This window comes from Bos taurus, chromosome 21, assembly GCF_002263795.3.
Source record: "Bos taurus isolate L1 Dominette 01449 registration number 42190680 breed Hereford chromosome 21, ARS-UCD2.0, whole genome shotgun sequence".
NCBI lineage: Eukaryota > Metazoa > Chordata > Mammalia > Artiodactyla > Bovidae > Bos > Bos taurus.
Window position 1 is genome coordinate 6,564,193 of NC_037348.1, and position 22,363 is coordinate 6,586,555.

Genomic DNA, 22,363 nt, shown 5'->3' on the forward strand with positions numbered 1-22,363 from the left:
TGATTCATGGGGTCGCAAAGAGTCGGACACGACTGAGCGACTGAACTAAACTGAACTGAACTGAGAGATCCCTTCAAGAAAATCAGAGATACCAAGGGAACATTTCATGCAAAAAAAGAGCACAATAAAGGTCAGAAAAAATAGGGACCTAACAGAAGCATAAGGTTTTAAGAAGAGGTGGCAAGAAGACACAGAAAAAGTATACAAAAAAGACCTTAATGACTCAGATAACCATGATGGTGTGGTCACTCACCTAGAGTTAGACATCCTGGAGTGCAAAGTCAAGTGGGCCTTAGGAAGCATCACTACAAACAAATCAAGCCTTGGTATATTTTAAAAATTGAAATCATTTCAAGCATCTTCTCTGACCACAACATTGTAAGACTAGATACCAACTGCAGGAAAAAAAAAAAAAAAAAACTATATAAAAACAAACACATATGTGTGGGGCTTCCCAAGTGGTGCTAGTGGTAAAGAATTCTCCTGCCAGTGCAGGAAATGCAAAAGATTCAGGTTCAGTCCCTCTGCCAGGAAGATACCCTGGAGGATGAAATGGCAGCTCACTCCAGTACTCTTGCCTGGGTAATCCCATGGACATTGGAGCTTGGTGGGCTACAGTCTGTGGGGTCACAGAGTCAGACACAACTGAGTGACTGAGCATGCATGGAGGCTAAAAAACACTTCTGAATAACCTACATATCACTGAAGAAATCAAAAGGAAAATCAAAATTTGCCTAGAAACAAATGACAATGAAAACATGATAACTCAAAACATATGGGATACAGTAAAAGCAATGCTAAAAGGAAATTTATAGCAATGTAAGCCTACCTCAAGAAACAAAAGAGACATCAAATAAAAAAACCTAACCTTATATCAAAAGCAACTAGAAAAAGAATTTAAAAAAAAAACAAAATTAGTAAAAGGAAAGAAATCATAAATATCAGAGTAGAAATAAATGAAAAAGAAATGGAGATAATAGCAGAGATTGATAGAACTTAGAATTGTTTCTTTGAGAAAATAAATTTTACAAACCATTAGATAGACTCATCAAGAAAAAAAAGGAAGAAGACTCAAATCAATAAAACTATAAATGAGAAAGTAGAAGTTACAACAGACAACACAGAAATACAAAGGATCATAAGAGATTACTTTGAACAACCATATGCCAATAAAATGGACAGCCTAGAAGTAATGGACATATTCTTACAAAATTTAACTTTCCAGTGAACCAGGAAGAGAGAAAATACAAACAGAGCAATCATAAACGTGGAAATCTCCCAACAAACAAAAGCCCGGGGACAGATGACTTCACAGGTGAATTCTACCAGAAATTTAGAGAAAAGCTAACAACTATCCTGCCCAAATTCTTCCAGAAAATTGCAGAGGAAGGAAAACTTTCAGCTCTTTCTATGAGGCCACCGTCACCCTGATACCAAAACCTGATAACAATGCAACACAAAAAAAGATTACAGGCCAGTGTCACTGATGAACATAGATTCAAAAATCCCAAACAAAATTTAGCAAATAAAATCCAACAACACATTAGAAAGATCATGAATCAAGTGGGCTTTATACCAGGGATGCAAGGAATCTTCAATTTATACAAATCAGTCAGTATGATACACCATATTAACAAATTGAAATATAGAAACCATGTGATCATCTCAATAGATGCAGAGAAAACTTTTGACAAAATCCAATACCCATTTATGGTAAAAAAAAAACTCTCTAGAAAGTAGGTAGAGGGAACATACCTCAGCATAAGAAAGGCCATATATGACAAACCCACAGCAAACATTATTCTCAATGGTGAAAAAATTGAAAGCATTTCCTCTAAAATTAGGAATAAGACAAACATACCCACCCTCGCCACTATTTTTTAACGTAGTTTTGGAAGTCCTAGCCAAAGGAATCAGAGGAGAAAAAGAAATAAAAGAAATCCACATTCAAAAAGAAGAAGTAAAGCTCTTAGTGTTTGCAGGTGACATGATTCTTTAAATAGAAAACCCTAAAGCTGCCAGCAGAAAATCACTATGCTAATCAATAAACAAAGCAATGTCACAGGATATAAAATTAACACACAGAAATCCTTTGTGTTCCTATACACTGCTAACTCACTTCAGTCGTGTCCGACTCTGTGCGACCCCATAGATGGCAGCCTACCAGGCTCCCCTGTCCCTGGGATTCTCCAGGCAAGAACACTGGAGTGGGTTGCCATTTCCTTCTCCAATGCATGAAAGTGAAAAGTGAAAGTGAAGTCGCTCACTCATGTCCAACTCCCAGCGACCCCATGGACTGCAGCCCACCAGGCTCCTCCATCCACGGCATTTTCCAGGCAAGAGTATTGGAGTGGGGTGCCATTGCCTTCTCCAACAACAATGAAAAATCAGAGAGATTAAGGAAAAGATCCCATTACCTATTGCAACAAAAATAATAAAATATTTAGGAATAAGCTTACCTGAAGAGACAAAAGCCCTGCATGCAGAAAACTATAAGACACTGATGAAAGAGATTAAACTGGACACAAACAGATGGAGAGATATACCGTTTTCTCAGATAGGAAGAATCAATATTGTGAAAATGAATGTATTTACCCAAAGCAATCTATAGATGCAGTGCAATCCCTATCAAACTACCAATGGCATTTTTCACAGAACTAAAACAAATAATTTTACAGTTTGTATGGAAACACAAAAGATCCTGAATAGCCAAAACAATCTTGAGAAAGAAGAATGGAGCTGGATGAATCAACCTTCCTGACTTCAGACTTTACTACAAAGCTACAGTCATCAAGATAGTATGGTACTGGCACAGAAATAGGAATGTAGATCAGTGGAACAAAATAGAAAGCCTGGAGATAAATCCATGCACCTAAAGGGGACCAGTCATCTTTGACAAAGGAGACAGAAATATATAATGGAGAAAAGACAGTCTCTTCAATAAATGGTGCAGCAAAAACTGGTCAGCTTTGTGTAAAAGAATGAAATTAGAACACTTCCTAACACCATACACAGACATAAACTCAAAATGGATTAAGACCTAAGTGTAAAAGCAAACCTATAAAACTCTTAGAGGAAAACATAGGCAGAGTGCTCTTTGACATAAGCCAAACCAAGATCCTCTGTGACCCACTTCCTGGAATAATGGAAATAAAAACAAAAATAAACAAATGTGACCTAATTGAACTTAAATGCTTTTGCACAACGAAGGAAACCATAAGCAAGGTGAAAAGACAACCCTCAGAATGGGCAAAAATAATAGTAAATGAAACAACTGGCAAAAAACTCATCTCCAAAATACACAAAGCAGCTCATGAAGCTCAATACCAGAAAGACAAACAACCCAATAAAAAAGTGAGCAGGAGACTTACACAGACATTTCTCCAAAGAAAACGTACAGATGACTAATAAGCACATGAAAAGATACTCAACATCACTCATTATTAGAGAAATGCAAATCAAAACTACAGTGAGGTATCATCTCACACTGGTTGGAATGGCCACCATCAAAAAGTCCACAAACAAATTCTGGAGAGGGTGTGGAGAAAAGGGAACTGTTTTGAATTGTTTGTGGGAATGCAAATTGGTACAGCCGCTATGGAGAACAGAGTGGAGTTTCCTTTAAAAACTAGGAATAAAACTACCATATGACCCAACAATCCCACTGCTGGGCATGTACCTCAGTGTTCATTGCGGCACTATTTACAACAGCTAGGATGTGGAGGCAACCTAGATGTCCATCAGGAGATGAATGGATAAAGAAGTTGTGGTACATATACACAATGGAATATTACTTAAGTATAAAAAGGAATGCATTTGAGTCAGTTCTAATGAGGTAGATGAACCTAGAGCCTTCACTTATACAAACTGAAGTTAGAGAAAGACAAATACATATTAATGCATATATATATGGAATCTAGACAGATGGTGCTGATGAACGTATCTACAGGCCGCAAGGGAGATGCAGACAGAGAGAAAAGACTTTGGGACACCTTGAGGGAAAGAGAAGGTGGGATGATTTGAGAGAGTAGCATTGAAACATACCTTACCATAGGTAAAGGAGAAAGGTCTTGGTAATTTGCTGTATGACACAGGGAACCCGAGGGCTTCCCTGTAGCTCATATGGTAAAGAATCTGCCTGCAGTACAGGAGACCTGGGTTCGATCCCCAGATCGGGAAGATCTGCTGGAGAAGGGAATGGCGATCCACTACAGTATTCTTGCCTGGAGAATCCCATGGACAGAGGAGCCTGGCGGGCTATAGTCCATGGGGTTGCAAAGAGTCAGACACAACTGAGCAACTAACACACAGGGAACCCAAAGCCAGTGTTCTGTGACAACCTAGAAGAGGGGATTGAGAGGGAGGTTTAACAAGGAGGGAATATATGTATACCTATGGCTGATTCATGTTGATATATATGTTGCTATATGTTGCTATATATGTTGATATATATATGTTGATTCATGTTGATATATGGCTGATTCATGTTGATATATGGCAGAAACCACCATAATATTGTAATTATCCTTCAATTCAAAATAAAGAAAAATGGCTGAAACTTTTTCCATATTTGATGAAAAGACAAGCCCACAGAACCAAGAATTTCAGTGAATCCCAAGAATCATGAAGAAATCCAGACCAAAGCTCATCATAATCAAATTGCTTAAAAGTGGTGATGAAGAGAAGATCCTCAAAGAGCATATTTCTCATTAGAAACAACGCAAGTGGTAAAATACCATGGAGCAGCATCTTTAAAACACTGAAAGAAAAAAAAGCCTGCCACCTTAGAATTCTACACCCTTTTAATAGGAAAAAAAAAAAAAAAATACTACCTACTAGATGCTGTGAAAAAGAAAACACTCATAGCCAGGAGTTTTAGGGGAATGAATATTGTGAAGACATTACAACTCCAAAAATGTGGAGGGATCTCTTGAAAACTCCACTCATGCATGCCAGTTGGGAACACTCCCTGAAGTCCTGGCTCCCCCAAGGCCGTGTCCATGAGGAGGACTTCCTTGGCAAGGAATGTAGCTTGCATTCCTACACGAGCCTTCAGGGGGTAGCTTGGAAAAGCACAGAAACATTAATGAGGCAAGTAGTCTGTGTGTGAATGCCTATGTGTGAATCTTTTGTCTTAAAATTTTCTAGAACTTTAAGCCTATTACAGAAAAGAAAATAATAATGAAGTGTAACAGCATGGACGCTGCCAGAGGAATCAAACGACAAAACCCATCAGTGTTTCAGGAGTTGAACATTTTCTTTTTCTGGAAAGCAGACCATAAAAATAAGGAGAAAAGAAACTGGATAGATTATATTTTGAGAAGAATACTAACCACCATGACTACTGGTGGGCAGTTCTTACTTTGCTGCTGCCTCTTATAAGGAACAAAATCTTGTCCTTGGCGGAAGGTAGAGGCCACGGGCTCAGGGGATCACGCTCTCAAGAACGCTCCTTCGTTATAGTGTGCAAGGAGGGGTTCTGAGCTAGGGTCTGCTGATGGATTTCAGAGGATTTGTAAATAGGGATAGGGAAAAGATCACATCTTTTTTTCTCCAGTCTGTAACCAAAATGAGTATTTCCTTTGATTATGAGAGTCAGTGATAAGCCACAGGAGTCTCAGCAGTACCTGTGATGTCATGTGATCAGGAATCACAGATACTTCTTATATTGCATGACTGTTCTAGCAGCTATTTGGAAATATCATTTATTCTCATGACTGCTTCAAAATTTTAATGGTTACTAGATCTAGGGCCAGATCTTCTTATGTAATGTGTTGACAAGGAAACACATGTTTCACTTACTATATCACAAATTTGTATTTTGAATTACATTTGAACTTAATTGTTTGATTGCTAACTTTATGTATTTTATAATCATGCACTGACAAGTATTATTCCAAGAAGGGTTCACAGGCTCCACCCTGTGCCTCAGAGCACAAGGCCAATTGCTTAGTGCTAGGCAGTGACCAGTCAGAATTTACCCACTGAGGGATGAACTGCCTTTCTTTGACTGTTCCTCTTCTTTAGGTGGAATTTCCAATACAGAATATCCTTCTGATTGGACTTCCATGGTATGTTCTTCTTTGGGCATTCATAATTCGTAGCCACTTTAAGACCAATCAGAATTAAGAGCCACTTCCTTCCCCAAGGGTGTAGGGTAACTTTGGAAAAACATTGCTACAGTTGCTTTGGGAGCAGCCTGGCTTCAAATATTTCTGCTTTCTTAAACGTTTGCATCAGGGAATGAAGAAAAATTAAAATACAGTCCATTTTCAGTTCTAGGGCCCTGGAGATCCCCACACCATCACCACTGCATCCTTCATGTCTGTCTGCAGAATACGGGTATTGTAAGGCTCAAAGCTGTCTGTGGAAATATGAACTACCAAAAGAAAAAAAAATTGGCATCAATAGCTGGCATTTGTTGCAGAAGTTATTGGCAAATATAGCTGTCTCCTCTTTTAGCCAATGGTAATGTGATGTTTTTAATTCAATAAAGCATTTCAAGAAAGTCCAAACATAAAAGTTATAAACATTGAATGGTAAATATTTATTAGAAAGGGGAAATGAACTTTATGCAATTAGCCCAATCCATCTTTTTTTATGATTACAAGTTCCTCCTGTCTCTGTCAGCAAAGTTACTTGCAAAGTCATTATTTAGCAAGACCTTAAAGCTATTTAAGCTCAGATATTCTGCCAGGTGAAACAAGGGTGAGAAGGCCAGAATAGGATTGTCAGCTGAAAGGAAGAGTGGGGAGTTAGGGCATCGTTCTGCCAATGATCATGGCCTCACAAAGCCCTCACCCCATTTCAACATAAAAGAGGAATTTACCTGTCCCCGCCCCTCATCTGGTTCCTAGAGATTCTCAGTTGAAAGGTGCGTCCTTCCACCTTTTCTGTATCTCAGCAACACATTCCACTGCCACTGCTCCAAGCCCATGCCTGACTGCCCCACAGGGAAGTGATGCACAGCGGCCTCACTGGTTGACTTGAGCACGGGTGTGCCAGCGTGTGATGGTGTGCACAATGGACTGAGATGTGCATATTCTGCTATTAAAAAAAAAAAAAATTGAGCATGGCAGTTGTACGCCAGTTGTTGCAAGGAGGCAACAGTGTCTAGAATGGTGTCATTTGAGAGTCATGCATTCTTTTCTACCTCATGTTTGCTCCTTTGCTCTTTTCCATTTAATTCTCTTGGCCCTCATTCAGCACAGGGTGGAGCTGCTGTCCATATCACACAGTGGTTAAGAAGATGAGTTCTGCAGTCATGCTTATGGTCTCTCTATGCCTCAGTTTTCTAATCTGCAAAATGAGAAAAACAGTTCTACTGACACAGCATAGGGTTGTTATGAGGGTTAAGGAACAAATTAACTAGAGCCCTTAGCACATAGTAGCTGCTCAATAAGCATTAGCTATATTTTTTCCATCAACTCATTCCCTAGAGTCAGTGGTAGAGGAGATGTTGTTTAGCTGACAGTCTCACTGGCTGGTCCTCTTCTGCATCTGCCCTCACCACCCCTCCTTTCATCCTGGGAGCCTGTGACCTCTAGGAGCTGCTCTCCAGGATCCAGCATCTCTCTCTCTCGGTGCGCTTCCAGCGCCCAGACTGGAAAGCCTCCTCCTGTCCTTCCCCGAGTCCCAGGGAGATTCTCATGGTCGTCTTGATGGATGGAGATCCCTGTGGTGGCCAGAGAGCTCAGGGTGTCGGGATTCCACCTTGGAACCAGCAATATTCTTTTCTCTGATGCCGGTTGTTTCTGCTGGTGGGTCATTGGCATCTCCTGCAGGGAAGAGCGGCAGTGTATGTGCCCCACTCCGGATCTTCTCTGTTAGGATTGCTGGGGGATGGCCTTCAGCTGTTTCTTTTTATTCAGCTTCCCCGGGGACTCTTATGCTCAGCCTGATCTGGGAACTGCTGATCTGAGTGAAACCTGCCCCTTTCATGCCAGCGTATCTGGCCGGGGTTGAGGGTTCAGGTGATGGCTGGCAGAACAGGAGCCTTGCCCTGCCACTCTCAGACAGACAGGGCCCCGTGGTAGGACGCTGGGCTGGGCGCCAGGTTGAAAGCCGTCTTGCCTGCCTCAGTCTCAGCTTCCTGCCCAGCATCTGCCGCCTCTCTCAAAACTGTTGAACTTTGGCAGCAGATGGCCCCCATTTTCCAGAAGTGTTTGAATGCAAGCAGTGGACTGCCTCCTCAAAGTGCTCTCCAGACTTAGCAAGTTCTGTGTTATCCTTTCTTTCTTGCCCGCCCTCCTTGCCAGCTCAGTGCCCAATGCCCCGGCCCTGGCCTCACCCGCTGGCCCCCACCCTAGGTGTCCCCAGCCAGGTGACAGCCTCTGCAACTTTGGGAACACGGAGGAGGTGACCAGCCTTCCAGAAGTGGGGCTGGCACACCAGCCTGGGGGAAGGCTTCAGACCGTAAGTAGTATGTGTGGAAATTTTGGATGAGTAATTTTTTTCATCCAGCTCTTAGTATTTCATTTTATCTCCCTTTTGGCTTGTGTTAGCAGCAACACATTTCTGAGGATTTTTACATAACCTTCCCATTCAGTATTGTTTTGAGCCAGAGCTGCTCTCCAAACAGTGCATGAAGAGGGTCAGAATAGCCTACGACGGACACCACCAGGTGCAGAGAAGGACAAAGCCTTAAAGGCATGAGCAGGAGTGTCCTTCTCCTGGAACATTCAGGTCTTCCGCATGTTTCCATGGTATTCCAAGGAAGCTCTGCCCAGGCTTATTTGTCATGTAGCACCTTGAGGAATTTGCAGCAAAATGTTCTCAGTAGACTTTCACCAAACCTTAAATGTGGCCAGTGAGCTAACAGATGCTAGACCCCGGGAAGTGGGGAGAGGAAACTGGGGACCCATGGGCAGTATGACCAATGGATGAGAGTGTGTTCTGGGGTCAGGACAGATCCTGGCCCTGCAGTTTAGGCAGGTCGCTTCATTCTATTTCCTCTTCACAAAATGTGAGTGGTAATAGTCTGTCTCGTGGCATTGTGTGAGTAGAACTGAGGAATCCTGGTAGAGCTCTTAGCCTGATGCCTGGGCTGGGTAAACTCTTAGAACGTGTCACCTTTCTCTCTGCTCAAGCCTTGCATTGCTTGACACGCGAATTTGTTTGTTCAGTCATTCGTTCACTCACTTAGCTCACGGTCTTTGCGTCTGTACCCTGTGCTGCCAGTTGTGTGCTAATGAGACGAGGAGGCAGACACAGCTGCTGCTCCCCAGGAGCCCAGGATGGAGAGGCGGAGGGTCGGGGGTGAGACCCCTGGGCCTGTCACCCTCAGGACCAGTTAGGTGGGAGCTCTCTTAGAACTCCGATGGGTTCTTCCTTGGGGGAATGGACAAGAGGAGGAAAGACTTCACAAGGGTGGGGAAGAATATGGCAAGTGATGCCCTGGCTGTCTGTTAAGATAATTTAGCTCTGGTCCCTTCCCTGGCCTGAGCTCTCTGAGGACCACCGGATCCCCACACCTTCTCCCAGGCTGTCTGAGCTTTGTCAGTCTGAATATTCAAGAAATGAGCTTGTTACAAGTTGAAAGGCATTTCTCTCATAATAAATTCAAGCATCTCTTCATATATTAAAAAGTCGGGTGTGTTTTCTTTTCCGTGAACTGTTTTCTGAAATCTTTTTTTATATTGGATTGTTATTTTTAAAGTAATTTGTTGGAAGTTTTAATTATTAAGGAAATTGGCGCTTTAGGTGAAATATGAGTTGCAAATGGTCTTTTTTTTTCAGTTTGTGTTTTACTTTATCTTATTTTATGTAAGGCAGAGGTGTGTGTGTGTGTGTGTGTGTGTGTGTGTGTGTAAAGTGAAATATATAAATCTCTTTTTAAGGCTTCTGGGTTTTAAGCCATGTTTAGAAAGGTCTTTCCCACTCCTAAACTATAAATAAATTTAATTTTCATGACTTCTAGTATTTTTATTATTTAATTTTTATATTGAAATCGGAATCCAGTGATCATTTATTTTAGTGTAAGGTGTGAGGTAGGGGTCTAACCTCACTTTGCTTCCAGATAGCTACTCAGGTGCTCCATACCATTTATTGAATAATTTATTTCTCCCCATAAATTTGAAATACTATCTTTATAATATACATTTCTGCATATCTTATTTTAAAAATATTTCTGGATTTTCCAGTCTCTTCTACTAATGTAATCATATGCTTCTTAATATTTACATGACTGTGACTTTATAAAATATTTTAATACACTAAACATATGCTGTTTCAAAATTTTACTGGCTGTTATTTCTTGTTTGTTTTTCCATATGGTCTTTAGAATCTGCTTTTATAGTTCTAAATTACATTGGTATTTTAAATTGTTACATTATTTTATAGATTAACTTAGGGAAAATATATGATTTTATATATACTGTTCCTTTACATCCATTCAAGATGTAAAGGAATCCACCCCTCCTCAGGGGAATTTTAAAGTTTTTTTTTTTGTTTTTTTTTTTAATGTAGATCTTACAAGTTTCTTAGTATATTTGACTTTCAAAAGTTCTTTCTAGTTTTTTTCCCCAAATTTGCCTGATCATATTCAATAGTATCTTGCTGCTAGCTTGTTTATGTGATCTCATCTTCTATTTTTTAAGATATTTTATAGAGAGTTCATGTATGTTCTCTATACAAAGAATTGACTCATTGGAAAAGACCCTGATGCTGGGAAAGATTGAAGGCAAGAGGAGAAGGGGATGACAGAGAATGAGATGATTGGATGGCATCACCGAGTCCATGGACATGAGTTTGAGTAAGCTCCAGGAGCTGGTGATGGATAGGGAAGCCTGGCATGCTACAGTCCATGGGGTCACAGAGAGTCGGACACGACTGAGTGACTGAACTGAACTGATTGTATATTCAGTATCTGATAATTCTATTATATAAACACTTTGAGAATTTAAATCTTTTGCTTATTGTTTCTGCCAACTGTCATTCATGTTTCTATCCTTGACTGTGAGTTTACCTTTATTGAAGGTAACCAGGAAATTCTGAGAGCCTGAGTGATAGTTGTTTCCTTCATGGAGAATTTATATTTATCTCAACCAAGGCCAGGAGAGGCCACCAATCCTTTTGGACTGGTTAATACTCTTCCAGATTCCCTGGTGTAATCTGGGTATCTCAGATAGATCTTGTGACCTTGCCACCAGTCCAGAACATATTCTCCCAAGTCTAGTGTGAAGATCAGAGCCGGGCCTCAGGGAAGCACACCCCTTGTATGTGCTTACCACGGATTGGAATATGTTTGTAACTATGTATAACCACGGATTGGAGTATGTTTGTATGTATAAATACAGTCGTGTGTGTATTCTGTGTTTGCTTCCTTGAATAGTTCTTTTTACTTCTGATGAGTTCAGTGGTAAGAATTATGTTTTACTACAGTGCCTATATTTGTATAGTGGAGGAACAGCCCTGCCTCCCACAGGGTATCTATTCTGACATTTGCTGGAAGCAAAAAGTGCCTCAGGCACACTTCTCTTTAGAGTGTCTACTGTTTCCTCACTCCATGAACATGATGAAATCAATACCTTTCCACCTCCTTTCCATTCCTTCTACCACTCAATTTTATTATTTTTATTAGTGGCTAACATTTTACCTTTAAAATTCTTATAAGTTCACTTATAAGTCTTATAAATCACACAGTCATGTCCAACTCTTTGTAATCCTATGGACTATAGCCTGCCCAGCTTCTCTGTCCATGGAATGCTCCAGGCAAGAGTACCGGAGTGAGTTGCCATTTCCTTCTCCAGGAGATCTTCCCTACCTGGGGATTAAACCCAGGTCTCCTGCCTTGCAGGCAGATTTTTTACCAACTGAGCCACTAGGGAAGCCCTTAAAATTCTTATATCTCAGTTATTATGTTTATCTGTTTTGTTTTGCTCCTTCCCCAGCTAGAAAAGTTGACAAAATTGGGAGATATGGACAATCTCCTATTGCCCCCACCCCTCTGTACCTCCTTTTCCAGCCTGTTTTTATCCATTTTTTCCTGCCTCACCTGGGTTTGTATCTGCATTCTGTTCTCCAGCTTCAGTCCTCCATTGGTTTCCTTCAATGCTTTTATCAATTTTTACTTCCAATCCTTTTATCATGAATTTTCCATTAATGTCTTTGTTGAGTGAAGTTCATCCTCTAGTATTTTTTCCAAAAGAGGACTTAACTCTTTATATGTTCAAAAATGTTTTCCTGTTACCTAAATACTTGAGCAGAGGTTTAGTTATTAGACACTTCTTGGGTTGAATTTGTTTCTTTGTGTTTCTCTAAGCATTGCTTTACTGCCTCCTGGCAGTGAATGCTGCTGTAGAGGAATTTAGCCTAGTATCTTTCTCAATTATCTGTGAAGTGCTCTCTCTTTGGGAGGGTGGGGAAGAGTCTCTGGCTGCATAAAATGTATTTTTGCTTTATCTCTGAGATCAACATTATTAGGACTTGCCTCTGTATTCATCATTCTTAGCCTTTTTTCCTGAAACAGAGCTTTGTCTTTCAATCTTATACTGAGATTTTTTTTCATTTAAAGGATAGATCTTGAATTTATATTCAAATACCTTTCCTGTTGTATTACTTTAGTTCTACTCTTTAGCAAGGACCCCATGCTCCTGATCCAGCTTGGGGTCCTTGACCTCAATAATCATCTGCCTCTTCATTGGAAAAGTGGAAAAAAGAAAGCCCCTCCTCCCTGCATCCCACTTATGCTTTTGTCAGCTCTCCTTTATGTGTCTTCCATATCTGTTGTTTCCTCTTCCTTGTTTTAAATTATTTGTTCATTTCTATCTCGTTATATTCACTTTTTCTCAATCATTAACTCTGTGTACCTCCCTGTGTGTTCAGTGGTATGTCTCTTCATGTTGCTTTCAATGTAGTCATCGTTGGTCATCTGACTTTATTTTCTCTTACATTTCTTGATCAAGTTCTAATAGCTCATGTTTTATCTCCTTTAACAAGACTGTCTTTTTCTTAAGTTCTTATGTATTGGCTTTTTGCAAATGCAAAAAAAAAAAAAAGAAAGAAAGACACAACTGCTGTGTTTTTAAAACTTTAATAGTACTATGCTTGGACATTAATCTTAGCCATTCCATGATCATGTTGTCTGATGAGTATTCTTCATCTGCTTTCTCCCTCCTGTTTTTTTCTCTTTTTTATTTGTGGTATCTTAGTTATATCCTGTACTGCTTCTTACCTACTATTGTTCACCTCTGAGTTATTCCTGGACCAGCTATTTATAGGACGTTCACGTCAGGAAGAAGCAGGGCTGCTTTCATCCTAGCAGGAACTCTCCTTATGAGAAGAGAGAGAGAGTAAGAGTGTGTGCATGTGTGTGTGTGTGTGTGTGTGTGTGTGTGTGTGTGTGTGTCCCAACGTACAAGGACTGTTCAACATTTAGAGTCTCTTTCCAGTTTTGAGATATGACTTCCAGCACATATGGTTTATTTGTATTTCCTTGTGAAGCTCTGATTTACCTACTTCTCCCTGTGATAAGTCCAGATAACCTTCCATCACCAGTCTAAGTATTTATTTATGTAATAGTCTTATTGAATTATAATATGCATACAGAAAAGTACACAAATCCCTAAGTTTAGAGCTTGATTAGTTTTTATCAAGTGAATGCACCTGTGTAGGCACCAGACGAGTCAAGAATTAGAATATCAATCTTGATAAGTGAATTCCCAGTCCTGTGTTTCTGACCCAGCTCAGGGCCCTTAAAGTCTGCAAATGTCTACCTCTTCATTGAAAAAGTGGGAAATATACAAATAGCTCACACAGCTCAATAAAAAAAAAAACAATCTAAGCAAAAAAAGGGCAGAAGATCTAAATAGACATTTTGCCAAAAAAGACATACAGGTGGCTGAAAGGCACATGAAAAGATGCTCAACATCACTAATTATTGGGCTTCCCTGGTGACTCAGATGGTAAAGAATCTGCCTGCAGTGCAGATCTGGGTTTGGTTCCTGGGTCAGGAAGATCCCCTGAAGAAGAGAATGCTGATCCACTCCAGTATTCTTGCCTGGAGAATTCCATGAACGGAGGAGCCTGGCAGGGTACAGTCCATGGGGTCGCAAAGAGTTGGACACGAGTGAGCTACTAACATATTGTGTATCACTAATTATTAGAGAATTGCAAATCAAAACTACAATGAAGTATCATCTCCCACTGATCAGAAAATCATCAAAAAATCTACAAGCAATAAATACTGGAGAGTGTAGAGAAAAGGGAACCTTCTTACATTGTTGGTGGGAATGTAAACTGGTATAACCATAATGGAGAACAATCTGGAGGTTCCTTAAAAAACTGAATATAGAATGACCATATGATCCAGCAGTCCCACTCCTGAGCATATATCTAGGGAAAACCATAATTTGAAAAGATACATGCACCCCAGTGTTTATTGCAGCACTATTTACAGTAACCAGGACATGGAGGCAACCTAAATGTCCATCAGCAGAGGAATGGATAAAGAAGATGTGGAACTTACATACAATGGAATACTACTCGGTCATTTAAAAAAAAAATAATGCCATTTGCAGCAACATGGATGGATCTAGAGGTTGTCATACTGAGTGAAGTAGGTCAGAGAAAGACGAATATCATGCGACATCACTTTATATGTGGAATCAAAAAAATGGTGCAAGTGAACTTATCTATATAACAGAAATAGAGTCACAAGTGTAGAAAACAAACTTATGATTACCAGGGGGCAAAAGTGGGGATGGCCAAGTTGGGAAAGACTTATACACACTCCTATATATGAAATAGATAACTAATAAAGACCTACTGTATAGCACAGGGAACTCTACTCAATACTCTGTAATGATCTATATGGGCTCAGTTGTGTTCAACATTTTTGTGACCTCTTTGGACTGTAGCCCACCAGGATCCTCAAACTATGGGATTTTCCAGGCAAGAATACTGGAGTGGGTTGTCATTTCCTCCTCCAGGGGATCTTCCTGACACAGGGACTGAATCCTTGGCTCCTGTGTCTCCTGCATTGCAGGCTGATTATTCCCCACTGAGCCATTGGGAAAGTCCAACCTATATGGGAAAAGCATCTAAAAAAGAGTATATATATATATATATGTGTGTCTGTGTGTGTGTGTATAACTGATTACTTTACTATACACCTGAAACTAACACAGCAGTGAAAATCAACTGTATTCTGTCTGCATCTTGACTTGGCCTCCCAGAGTGAACCCTTAATGCTTACTACTAATTTTTGCAGGACTTATGAATAATAAACCCATCTACTAAAAAGAGAAAGAGAAAAGGGGAAAAGTGGGAAAAAAAAAATAGGGAAAGCTCTGTCATACTTGCCTCCCGGGGCTGTCGTGAGCCTCAGGATCACAGATGTCAGAGCATTTTGTCATTTGTAAAGCATGCCTTCTGTCCATCTAGAAGGCATCACAGTGACAGTCATGGTGTGGTCCACCCCATTTGCCCAGCTGTGAAAGGGAATCACAGAGGGTGATTGCTTGGCTCGGGCACACAGAGCAATGCGGGTGGCCAAGCTGAGGGCAGAGGCTGCAGCTCTAAAGTCGTTTTTTTCCTGCTCATCCTCCTTGTCTGTTTTTAACCTGACTCCCAAAACTATAGTTTTCTCTTAATCATTTTGACCTTCATATTAATGAGATCTAATAGTGTCCCATTGTTCTAATAGACCGTTGTTTATCTGTTCTACCTTGGCAGGTGTTTGGGTTGTTTCCATCTTGGGAACTAAGGCAGATACGGTGGCTGTGAACATTCTTGACAGTGTTTTTGGTGAACTTAAACACACATTTCTGTTTGATACATACCTCGGAGTAGAATTGCTGGGTGTTAGAATACTCTTCTCTTTACCTTTAGTAAATACTGCCAAAGAGTTTTCCAAAGTTACAGAACTAAGAATCTCATCATCAGTTTATGAGCGTTCTCATTGCGTCACATCCTTGCTGATACCTGGTAGTCTCCAGCTCTTTCACTCGAGCCATTTTGGTGGATGTGAAGAGGTAGCTGGTTGGGTTTTTTGGTTTGTTTTATTTTTGTTTTTTAGCTGGTTGGTTTTAATTTGATTTTCTCTGACGACTAATGAAATCGAGCATCCTTTTGTGTTTTCTGTCCGTCCTGTATGTGTATAGATCCTTTTATGTAAAATGTGTACTCAAATCTTCTGCTCATTTTTCTGTTGGGCCTTTTTCTTGATTGATCGGTGGGAGTTTTTGGCTTTTGTTTTATGTATATTCTGCATACAAATCTTTGTTGGTTCTGTGCCTTACAAATCTTTCTCCCATTGCAAACATCTCTCACTTTCTTACAGTTGTTTTTGATAAAGACAAGTTCTTTATTTTAACATCTCCCCACCCCAGCTCATTTTAGTATTTAATATAGTTTTTAAATTCATCAGTTTCTTTCCCTTACATTTTGTACTTTTTGTGTTCTATTTAAAAAACCTTTACCTGACCTCATTCTCCTTTTGCTTTGATGATTAGAAAAGTTAAGATTAAATTGTCTATAAATTGCATAATAAACAGTTTGCACCAGTCTTCCTCTCTCTCCTAAGGGGCAGTTCAGTTCAGTTCAGTTGCTCAGTCGTGTCCAACTCTTCGCGACCCCATGAACCACAGGACGCCAGGCCTCCCTGTCCATCACCAACTCCCAAAGTTCACTCAGACTCACGTCCATTGAGTCAGTGATGCCATCCAGCCATCTCATCCTCTGTTGTCCCCTTCTCCTCCTGCCCCCAATCCCTCCCAGCATCAGAGTCTTTTCCAATGACTCAGCTCTTTGCATGAGGTGGCCAAAGTATTGGAGTTTCAGCTTTAGCATCATTCCTTCCAAAGAAATCCCAGGGCTGATCTCCTTCAGAATGGACTGGTTGGATCTCCTTGTAGTCCAAGGGACTCTCAAGAGTCTTCTCCAACACCACAGTTCAAAACCATCAATTCTTCGGCGTTCAGCTTTCTTCACAGTCCAACTCTCGCATCCATACATGACCACTGGAAAAACCATAGCCTTGACTAGACAGACCTTTGTTGGCAAAGTAATGTCTCTGCTTTTCAATATGCTATCTAAGTTGGTCATCTATGCCAAAGCCTTTGACTGTGTGGATCACAATAAACTGTGGAAAATTCTGAAAGAGATGGGAATACCAGACTACCTGACCTGCCTCTTGAGAAACCTGTATGCAGGTCAGGAAGCCACAGTTAGAACTGGACATGGAACAACAGACTGGTTCCAAATAGGAAAAGGAGTATGTCAAGGCTGTATATTGTCACCCTGCTTATTTAACTTATATGCAGAGTACATCATAAGAAATGCTGGGCTGGAAGAAGCACAAGCTGGAATCAAGATTGCTGGGAGAAATATCAATAACCTCAGATATGCAGGTGACACCACCCTTATGGCAGAAAGTGAAGAGGAACTCAAAAGCCTCTTGATGAAGGTCAAAGTGGAGAGTGAAAAAGTCGGCTTAAAGTTCAACATTCAGAAAATGAAGATCATGGCATCTGGTCCCATCACTTCATGGGAAATAGATGGGGAAACAGTGGAAACGGTGTCAGACTTTATTTTTTGGGGCTCCAAAATCACTGCAGATGGTGACTGCAGCCATGAAATTAAAAGACACTTAGTCCTTGGAAGAAAGGGGCAGTTAGGCCTCCTAATCCCAAACACTCCTACCCGATAAATTCACCTCCTGGGCCCGCCTTGTCTCATGAACACGTGTCCACACACTGACACCATCCTCTGGAAGAGCTCTCAGATCAAAGTGCATGAGCTCGCACTTTTAACGAGATGCTGTCAGTCTTTATGGGACCAGCCAGTACTGGGCTCCAGCCGTTTATCCTGTTACCACTCCATTGAGGGGCAGACAGTGATGGGAATGTGGGGGCTTTTCCGAACCCAAATGTGCAAAATTCCGCTCAAATCATCAGTGTCCTTAAGGTCACAGAGCAGCTCCGACATAGTTGAAAAATGAGAAAGGGCCGTGGGCTGCTCTGAGCTCATTGTCAAGCCCCGCGGCTCTGCCTTCCCTTCCTTTGCGCCTTCTTTTCTGTCCTTTCAACATCTAAACATTTTCTGACTTTGGACAGCACAGTTGCACTCTCCTCTGAGCAGATGTTCACGATTACTTGGAACAGCCGGCCTCTGTACTGAGCCCCCACACCCTGGCGAGCCCGCAAGGGGACCCTTAACCGTCACCCTGCCCGAGGGGTGCCTGCGGGTCCTGAGTCAGGTCCTGGAAGGGGACTTCTCCCACTGCCCGCAGACCTTGTCGCCCTGATTGGCTCTGACATCGTGGAAGTACTGTGTCTTTCAAGAGCCTTCAGTACATCTGTTCTCAATTTTCAGACCACAAGGCGAGGGTTTGGGTGCAAGGAGTTTATCTGGGAAGTGATCCCAGGATGCCCTTGAGGGGGCAGGGAAGTGGGGGAGGACTCAGGCAAGGTGCACGGATGTGTGAACAGCAGGCCACCCCTGGGACCCTCACAGCCTCTCTCCCAGGGGACGGGTGTCCTCCATCCCTTGTGGTCGAGGTTGCTCCATGGCCAGAGGACAGCTCCTAACAACCGGGAAATCAGGGAGGCAGCAGGTCATGCAGACATTGTCCTGCAGGGGAGACCAAGGCAGACGGGGAGGACACTGGCCTACACCTGCTTCAGTTATTTTGATAAATTTCCTCCTTCTAGCACTTTCTTGTGTCTGAGTTTCCCATTAATAAAAATGGGAGTCTGTGGTTTTAAATGCCTGTTCCTGTTTCAGCAGAATTATTTTCATTATATACTCATGGATGGTAAGACATTTCTGTAGGTGCACACACGGCTCAGCTGAGCTAGAAAGCAGCTGACCTTGTGGAGGACTAAAGCTTGCCTCTTTAAGCCCAGGGCGGCCCTGAGCCTACATTGCCTGCTGGACTCTGTCTCCTGAGGTCGCACAGCTGCTGCACCAGCCTCAGCTCCAGAGCCAGCCGCCCTGAGGAGGCTTGGTTGCTGCAGTTCTTTTCCCCTGTGCTCTGTGTGATGTGTGGGAGTCTGCCTTGTATTAATACCTTCCTACATTGAATGTGTCTACTTGTTAAGAGCTTCCAGATTCCAGCCTGTGCCAGACACTTCCTAGGCCCTCAATAGCTAGTTCAGGAACTGCTGAGCTCAACCCCCATGAGACCCACCCTCCTAGGAGTAAATGCACGGAATTTTGTCAAGCTAAATGATCTAGTTGAAGTGAAGCATCTATTTTTTTGACATGCAGATTCATGACCCTTCCTCCTCCCCTCATGTTTCGGATCCCAAATCCAAACCCGTCAAGGGGCCCCGCCTCTGACTCTGCTGTGACCTGAGTGCAGAGTTCCCGGCAGTCACGTTCCTTCCCTTGTCAGCAGCATCTGATGTGCGCTGGACTGTGGTGCCTGGTGGAAGGAGATACGTCCTGCAAGACCAAACTGGACCCTCCCCTGGATGGCACAGAGTGTGGGGCAGACAAGGTAACCCCACTTCCCACTGCCCCTAGCAGACAGCTAGTCCCACGTCCCCTGCACATTGGCACCTCTTCTGAAAAGTGCACTCAGGAGCCCCTGGCATGCCCCGGGCCACCCCAGAAATGCCTTCGAGCCCACTTCAGGCACTGAGGGACACATTCACCTCTCTCCTCTTCCTCTTATACAATAATCATTTACTCAATGTTTTTATTAAATTAGCTCCTTTTGTTACACGAGTGAATTTACTTAAAATGTTTATATCAGAAGACTGTAAATGGAAAAACAGGGTTACTTGCCATGCAGAAATCACTGTCAAAAGATGATTTTAATGAGAATGGTGCTAGAGGTGAAGTGCACCAGCCTTCACACTGATCTTCTTTAACAGGAGAAATTGAAGTGTTAGAGGTGGTTAGGGCCAGCCACCACAGCCTGAGGCTTTCTATTTAGTCTTACTGCAAGAACTGAAAGAGAGGCTATGATCACGACTGTTTAATCACATCTTGTGCCCCACGGGTTGTGCTGCATACATTGGGAAATTATTTTCAAGGATTGGCTTTCTCTTATCCTCAGAAAGAGCCATGGTTCTCTCACATGGCCCCAGCTGTGTCATCTCCCAGCACCAAAACCAAATCTGAAGTTCAAAACTACAGAGCCAGGAAATACTGCCTTCCAGAAAGAGACTCACACTAAACAGTTTGCAGAAGGTGAAGTCTCTCCGTGAGCCATGTGCATTCTTCCTTTTCTTCTGGGAGCTTTGAGAACCTACACTGGACACATCACATCGTTTAGGGCAAAATCCAAAGCCCAGAGCCTTAGAGTTGTCAGGTTGGATAGGGAAGGAATGTTACCAAAGTTAGCAAATGTACACACCCCGAAATAGTCTGCTTTTGTGTAAATTATAAAAATTGGGGGCTTTGGGGGGCATGGTGTTTTCTCACGTGGAGGGGATCAGTTACCCGTGAGTGAGCAGCTTTGCCGCCCTGCTGTGTTTCAGTGGTGCCGCGCGGGGGAGTGTGTGAGCAAGACACCCATCCCAGAGCACGTGGACGGAGACTGGAGCCCCTGGGGCGCCTGGAGCATGTGCAGCCGCACGTGTGGGACGGGAGCCCGCTTCCGGCAGAGGAAATGTGACAACCCTCCGTAAGTCCCCCGCCAGCCTTCTCCCGGGTGCCTGGATCAGGGTGTCCAAAGAGCAGCTCTCGCTGCCTTGGCAGAGCAGTCTGTCTCCCACTGAGGCTTTGAGCTGAAGAAGAGTGAACTCGAACCAAAGGTCCTGGGTGCCGGGCCTCGTGTACTTCAAACGGCATCTCAGCCCAACAGAGCTGTCTCTGTGACGGAGGCAGTGAGTCCTGTGGGGAGCTGGCTCGTCTCCCTTGTGTGGGCCGTGGCAGAACCGTTTCTCGAGACAGCTGGATGACAACCCCTCCTGGCCTGCTTCGAGGCTGCCTTAGAAGAGGGTCATCCAGGGAAGCCGGCAGACCTTCAGGAAAACGGGGCTGACTTTCAAATTGGCTAAGAGCTGAACTGGAAGCAGTCTGGCTGTTGAAAAGTCACAGAGCATTTGTGCATTTGTGGGTTCTGTTCTTGTGTATCCAAATATCTTTTACCTGTCCTGTTAGACCTGACAGAAGATAACCTTTTGGGTTGTTTTTTTTTCCCCTCATAGGCTTCCTTTTATTAACTATGATGACACTTTGTTCACCTATGATAACCCTTGTTCACCTCTATACACTTGATCTGAAAAACTCAGGGCTAGATCTTATCCTCAGTTGTAGCAATTCCTTTATCACAGGTTTGGCCTATTTCTTCTCTTGAAATTTCCAACTTTTAATGTTTCTTTAAATAATCTGTTTTATATCTTGTGTGCTATTAACTGCATCACATTAATTTTGAAAATGAGAAAGTTATAAATTATGACTAAAAGGAAATGGTTTATATCAACAGTATATAAATCACAGTATATTAAATCACAGTAATGAATGATTAGCACACCTTTCTTGTATTTAAAAATTCTAACACCCAAGGTATATCCCAGACCAATCAAATCACAAAGTCTGGAGGTGGGGCCAAGGAGTCAGATGTATGAATCTCTCCAGGTGATTCCAATGTCCAGCCAAGGCTGAAAACCTCTGGATTAAAGGAAAACTTGCACTCACAGTTGAGGCAATGCTGAGAACGCTGTACTCTCTGGTAGCACCATAAGAATTGCCATTACGTACCATGTCTTATTAAACCTTTTCCTTCCAGCACCTAGCAGAGTGTCTGATGCATGGTAGGTAGGTATTTAAACTTTTAGAAGTGAGTTCTTAATTAAAAGCATAGGTGGTATATTACGATTTTCCAGAGAGGCAGAACCAATATCCATATACATATGATTTATTATCAGCTCACATGGTCCTGGAGGCTAAGAAACCCCTTGATCTGCCACCTGCAAGCTGGAGGCCCAGGTGTAATTCAGTATGAAGGCCAGAGAACCAGGGAGCACATGTGTAAATATCACTCCAGGGGCGGGAGAAGAGGAGAGTAGACATGCCAGCTCAAACAGTGAGGGCTTTTGTTCTCATCAGGCCCTCAGTTGGTTGGGAGATGCCCACCCGCACTGGGAAGGACATCTGCTCTAGGAATGCACCGATCCAAACGCGCATCTCACCCAGAAATACACTCACAGACACTCCCAGGAGTGCTTTTTAATCTTGGCGCCCCAAGGCCAGTCAAGCTGTTATGTAAAATTAGCCATCATAGGTAGGTAGATGATTAGAAGGGCTATTTAGCTAAGTGGTGAGAAATCAATAGTGGTTTCTGTTTTTCCGTTGCTCTGTGATGATGTTAAAATAGTTCCACCTCTGGCCCAGAAGAAGAGAGCTCTGGGTTTGGAATCTGGGTTTGGACATTTGGGCCTGGTGTGGTTGGTTGGTCCTGAGACCT

General features: G+C 42.3%; 1 protein-coding gene across 3 annotated transcripts in view; it reads left to right on the forward strand.

The window, feature by feature from the left end:
* ADAMTS17 (ADAM metallopeptidase with thrombospondin type 1 motif 17) overlaps positions 1–22,363 on the forward strand; it is a 410,186-nt gene that overhangs the window by 232,457 nt on the left and 155,366 nt on the right. For 2 of the 3 annotated variants that reach the window (XM_024982263.2, XM_024982261.2), the window contains exons 11-12: positions 19,340–19,444; positions 20,433–20,578. In XM_024982263.2, the coding sequence (XP_024838031.1) occupies positions 19,340–19,444; positions 20,433–20,578 (251 nt within the window). The remainder of the gene's footprint in view (positions 1–19,339; positions 19,445–20,432; positions 20,579–22,363) is intronic. The other variant, XM_024982262.2, reaches the window with a different exon arrangement.